We start from the raw sequence: 6,446 nt of genomic DNA, 5'->3' as shown, positions 1-6,446 counted from the left end.
AGTTAGTACTAGTAATTGACGTTCGGTTAGCTATTAAGTTTACCATAAATTGCATTCTCAATACACATTCTCCACTGAAGCAGGACACAACCAAATTATCTGGGATGATGTTTGAGGAATCGAATAATGTGCTACATCCACAACCAAGAAGATTGGAATATGAACTTACGTACGGACAAGAACGTATAAGGTATTTATAATTACACTACTCAAAGTAGATATGCATTTTTTTCTTGTACACATGTGGTTACTTCTTATGAAGAATAATTACACCTCGCTATTTGAATAACGTATTTTGGCAGACAAATAAACATCCAATATCTCACATGGTAATTGACACAACATGAATTAACATGTAACATTGACTTCAAACTCAAACTCATCATCAAGAAAAATTAAACCGTTTGACCAGAATATGAAATCCACAATAGGAGAGTCGTTCTACTTTTTTTGAATCATACATACAAGTTTAAATTCTATCGTATACATCCGTACATGCCAACATTAATGACGACTACCATATACATCAACTGAAATTTATTTTTTCTAGCGAATAAATTCATAATATTGTCCTCCAAGATAAACATGTGACAGCAATGTATATTTTAATGCATGGTACCAAAACATAGCCCAACCGTGATAATGTCTAGATAGAAAGATTCTTTCGTTGTTTCATTCTGTTTATTACATAAACACGAAAAAACAAAAGCAAAATCCCACAACGCAAAATTCATTTTAGCAATAAAAAGTTCTGACACTTTCTTTCCATTGCAGTCAACCTTGACCAACAACAAGAAAAGATACATTCAAACACAAGACCACAACCTCTTAAAAGAGAAATATTAGCATGAAGATTTAGTTTTTTAGCATTGAATATGAATCCTAAACATGAAATCGAGGAAGACTAACCGTAAGGGACAATGAAGTGTCAAATCCACGACACATTAGACATATAATCCATATAACTAGTCAAATCCTAACAGAAAAACTTTCCAAAAACCAGAGAAAAATTAAATGAACCTGGAAGTTCAGAATTTTGTCAGCTAGATTCCTATTCCTTCGTGCATTATTCTTCCTAAGTGGCTTTTTATAAATGTATAGATGTATCCATTACTCTTGCGTGGCAGTGTCTCAAAAGGAGAACATGGTAATTAAGGGTGAAAATGAAAAAGTGAACAATGGAAAAGATTTAGAATGAATACATCCATACACACACACACACACACACATATATATATATACACGAGTATACATCACTTCGGATTAATGTATCTTAGTCATGCTTGTATGCTTTGGAGGAATTGAACCTACATAACCCAAATCAGCCCGTATAGAGTTTGTAATATCTTCATGAAATCGATGTGAAGTTTTCAGTTGAAAAATAAAGATTATTGATTAGAATAAAAGCTTGCTTCAGTGTTTCTCTATGTATACTTTGGTAGGAAAAGATCAAATCTTCAAAAATATAAAATGCATATTATAAAGAAATGCATGTAGGTCTTATCTCCTCTAACATCAAAATTTTCCATCTTCTCTCTCCCAAGTAAAATATGCTATAAAATAAGAAATATATTGCGTGGTTCACAACATCAGAAAAAGTTGACTTTTGATCGATGCTAGTTAGTTAATATAATTATGTATGTTATTGTGATTATATAATGTATTTAAAAGGGAATGAAGCCAGGTTTATGTAACATATGTTATAGCCCATAAATCATCATTGAAAACTGATTCATATGAAACTGGTAAGATTACAGGGTAGCCAGTCATGAGATGGAGAGAGCAAGTTGCATCACAAGGTCAGGTTACCGAAAATGCTGACATCTTACAGCCCTTCTTTTTGTTTTACTTGTTTTAGTGTTGTTTGATCAAGCACATTTTGTATTATGCCATATGCTGTACTCCTTAGACATAAAATGGAGTGTTCCCCTATATACGTATAGTTTCCTGCATGTGCATTAAATATGAGCATATTGATAAGCAATATTTCCTCTTTAGTAATCAACGTCACATCTATGCAAAGTTAGATTGAATAAGATGTTAGAATCACAGTATCACATGGGAAGAGGAAGGGAGAACTTTCACCTTAAACTTGAATGCTCATGCATTGTTGGTCTGCCCATACCGAAATAAAAAATAAATAAAAAATAAAAATCTTCCCGGAGAGTTAAGTCCAAATAAAGATCAAAACTGTGTTTTCAGCTCAATTTCAAACCGGCAAGCATACGGGTAAACAGGGAAAAAGCAGCTTGGAAGTTGAAAACCAACCAGACATTGTAACATAATTCAACATTGAAAGGAAAAACCAACCCCTAAAAATAATAATAAAAAATGCTAAAACGCAGTACAGCACAATATTAGAACCTATATGTCCATTATATCGTACAGGGAAAGAAACAAATTAAATAGCTTTAGCTAGCTAACCAAATTATCCTTACCGAGAAGAAAGAGAAGAAGAAAGAATGATACATTTTAAAACTAACCAAGCATTGATGATTTGCATAAAAAACAAAACATCGAACGTCTGCATTTTCTCATGTTGTCTTTTCTTTCTTTCTTTCTCTCCTAGTTGAATGCGTATGAAATTTACTACTACAACATCGTAAAATAGTAAGAGAGCGAGGGAATAATAATAAGAATAAGGGATACACTAAATAAATCCATAAAGACAAAAATAAAATAAAAATTCTTTGTTTGGTTTGTTTGGGGTTTGAATGTTTGTTCAAGATCGTGGGTGAGGGAAGAATTGCGTACCACTACCAGGCATGAAGGTGTTAAGTGGAGCTGGATACAACGAAGAAGGATCAACAAGTGCCCCAGTGACAACAGCACCAGTAGTGGTAGGAGCAGCTGCAGCAAGGTTCAAACCAGCAACACCACTGTCCCCAGCACCCATGTAGTTACTGTTATCTGGACCGTAGTCATACAAAATTCCTTTGAAAACATGCCCTCCAATGTTTACAGCTGTTGAGTATGCATACTCCTCCTCCGCCTCGTCCATGGAGCTCACACGTACGCATCTGAACTCCGCAGCAGACCTCACCACAGATGGAAAATTCACCTCTTCTAACCCTTTTTTTATTAGTTTTATATTCACAGATAGAGAGAGCAAAAGCAAAACACAAAAAAGAAAAAACCATTAGGATTTAGTTAGATAATAATAGACACACTCATACATGTGAGAGTTAAGAAAAGAAAAAGAAATAGAATCTAAGCACAGAGACTGAGACAAACACATATGATATATCAAGGAAGAAAGAAGTGAATGTGGTAGTATATGCCAGTGCGTGTTATCAGAGAAAGAAAGATGACAGTCACAGAGAGAGAGAGAGAGAGAGAAAACAGCTTCTTCTTCGCTGTCAAACGAATCGTCAGGGCTACTAAACAACAGTGTTTCGGAAAAGAAAAAGGCGAGAAAAAGAGAAATTTTGCTCCACACGCAATCGATACCGTCCTTGTTTCGGGGTATGCTTCCAAAACTTTCTCAGTCCCTCCACATATCTTTTCAGAGAATTTCCCTCGACTCGTCTCTCCATTATTCTTTTCACAAGCTTTCATTCATCCATACACACGTTTTTTCCTTTCTTCTTTTCCCACTTCTCATGGGTCAATCACACAAACTGTGAGGCGCATGTATAGTGCGGGACAAGACAAGACAAAACAAAGCAAAACAAAACAACGACACCAACAACATCTATCTATGTATGTATTATACCTGAAGAGGGAGAGGGGTTTGAAGGCAAACGAGTGCAGGCGAGAGAGGATGAGGTTGGGTTATGATCTCTCTGTCTTCTGGGAACATCTTCGAGATGTTGTTGTTGATGATGTTGTTGCAACGCAGTAAGTTGTTGTTGTCGCTCACGGCGTTTGGAAGCGGGGACCCAAGTACTTTTAACATGGGTTTGGCAATCGAAGCCTCGACTCTTGCAGCATGTTCTGCACCGCATGTGAGGGCAATCCTTCTTCGCTTGGTTCCCACAGTCTTGACAGCTAATACTTCCGCTTCCGCTTCCACCAACCATGAAAGCGGATCGGGACGACGAATGATCATCGGAGATGGGTCTGCTCGGCCCAACTCCTAACGCAGAGTAAAGATCTTGCGGAAAGAGAGGACGTGGCTGAGGTTGAGTAGGATGAGACATGAGTTGTTGTTGCTGCTGGTGTTGTTGGTTCCATAGCTCGAAACCTCGGTAAGAGGAAACATCGTCATTTTTGTTATACCAGAATAAGGTGTCGGGAGGAGGAATTTCCTGCGGCTGATCCTCTTGGCTGTTGCTGTTCCCTCTCCCTCCTCCACCGCCTAATGAGAATAAACCCGCCATTCTTCTACCTCCTTAACTATGCCTGACCCTGACCTCAATTGTGACACTAAATCCATATCAAGACTACCTCGATCGCTGACCAACCAACCCCACGCTAAACTCAATTTTAAATTTACATATAAATAAATTTAAAAAAAAATAACCAAATCTGCCTCTACTACTTCTGCTTGGTTCAATTAATTTTCAAATTGAGAGTGAGACAACGGCACAACTAGTAGGTGTAATTTAATTTTTTTTCCTAGAAATCACTGCTACTACTACATAGTATTCTTTGGTTTTTGTGTGCTGTGTGTGTCTCTTTTTCTCTCTCTGGATTTTGGATTCCTATCCTTAAGTAAGTAGTAGTAGCTGTTATGGTTGGGGAAAGGGTGAATTGATTTGAAGGAGGAACAGTGTCGGGGCAGGGCTAATCGCGCCTTCAACTCTTTGGTGTTGTGTAACTCTCTTTCGGCCAAAGCAAAGGCAAGGTGCATTAATAAAAGAGGAGCCACAATCCCAAAAGCACGATTTACAGCACTGCAAACGCCGCCATGCTCTTCTCTGCTGTGCTGCCCCTCCAATTTAAGTCTCTCATCTCTCTCTCTCTCTCTCTGATTCTTCCGCAGAGTTTATGAGCTTTTCTTTTGTTCTGACCACTTCCCCTTTTGTGTCTGTGGCCTGTGGTGTGGTTAAGTTAGCAACTTAGCACTATCACAAAACAAAACCCCTCTACAGTAAGTAAGTTACCAGTCTTCTCTTTCTTTTTTATCAAAATTCTAATGGAATGGATGTCATTCGTCTCATCTCCACCCTCCATAGAAATTCTCATCCCTCATCCTACGTTCCACCATGCTCCACGTGTCAAAACAAACAGCTTTCTGCGCCTCTCGTCCTTTCCTACCGGAAAACCCGCTGCTTTTCGTGACACATTGCCCCTTTTATCTTCCTTAATTTTTATTCTTTTCATTTCCATTTAAATTCATCTGTCCCCATTTACCGGTTTTAAATTATGAGGTAGATGGATATCATATGCCTTATTTACCACTATTCAATTATATAGATGAATGTGACTCCATTTTGTAATTTGACTCTAACCACCTTGGGAGAAATTTCTAGTGTTTGCCAAATCCAAGGTTTCATTTGCCCTTTTTTGCAACTAACGAATCAATTTTTTGCACAATTAGTTTATTGAGGTAGAGAGATTTTGGATGGTGAAAAAGAGGTAACTTGATCGGATTTTCATAAAAATAATCATGTGCCTTGGAACATTTTGTGTCGATGGAAGGGAACACAGCGCCACCACGTCGTGATCGTACTTGTATTCTTTTCGTATTAAATTTTATCTTTCACGCGGAATTTTGTAGTATTTTTATTATTAGAGAGTGGTATAACACTAGTAATGGCAATATAATATTATTAAGTGACTCTTAGGTTTATGTAGGTGGTTCCTAAAACAATGTGCAATTTGGAAAGGGAAGGAAATGAATGGACACAAAAATGAAGAAGGGTTGACTGAATTAAGAGGAGGGCAATGGTGTAATTGAACGTTGGTAAGAAGCATGATGAATTGTTTAATGAGTAAAAAATGAGGTGGGACAGTGATGATTAATATGGTTAGGGTATAGAGAGAAAACTGAAAAGGAAGGCGCCGACCTGCAATTACCAGCGCATGAGCATGAGCCTTATGGCAGAGACATGGAGCCAGCCGTACAGTGTATACTCACAAATGCCATCGCCAAATGCGAATGCCACCCGTTGCAGCATGCATCACTGCATTCTTCAGTCTTCACTGAACCCCAATTCCATTTTTCATGTTATAATAATATGATGGATCCTTATAACCAATAACTAATTATTATGGAAAAAGCATTGACAAGACTTATGAATTATAACCCAATCATCGTTAATTATTATAATACAATGAAAATAATCAAACTAAAATTACAATAATCCACTTCCGGATTAATTTGACAATGAGACCTAATCCAACTTCGCCACAGTCTTTTATTCTGTGAAATACGTTTCTCTGACTTTATTATTAGGAATATATGTATTAGTTCATGATAATAATTGTTGCTTAGAAAAATTAGCTGCCAGGCATTAGTTAAGATTTTTTTTTTTTACTATTTATAACATTACACAATA

At 37.1% G+C, this 6,446-nt stretch overlaps 1 protein-coding gene across 1 annotated transcript; it reads right to left on the bottom strand.

Moving 5' to 3' along the window:
* Positions 1 to 2,228: 2,228 nt before the first annotated feature.
* Positions 2,229 to 5,041, bottom strand: LOC113869712 (protein SHI RELATED SEQUENCE 1-like). Its single transcript, XM_027506168.1, has 2 exons — positions 3,716 to 5,041; positions 2,229 to 3,072 (listed from the first exon to the last, which is right to left on the bottom strand). Exons 1-2 carry the CDS (start codon positions 4,320 to 4,322, stop codon positions 2,723 to 2,725), a joined length of 957 nt encoding a protein of 318 aa, XP_027361969.1. The 5' UTR covers positions 4,323 to 5,041; the 3' UTR covers positions 2,229 to 2,722.
* Positions 5,042 to 6,446: the final 1,405 nt, after the last annotated feature.

Source organism: Abrus precatorius, unplaced genomic scaffold (assembly GCF_003935025.1).
Source record: "Abrus precatorius isolate BTA unplaced genomic scaffold, Abrus_2018 Scaffold6, whole genome shotgun sequence".
Taxonomy (NCBI): Eukaryota; Viridiplantae; Streptophyta; class Magnoliopsida; order Fabales; family Fabaceae; genus Abrus; species Abrus precatorius.
Note: the sequence above shows the minus strand (reverse complement) of the source record. Positions and strands in the feature narration are given on the sequence as shown.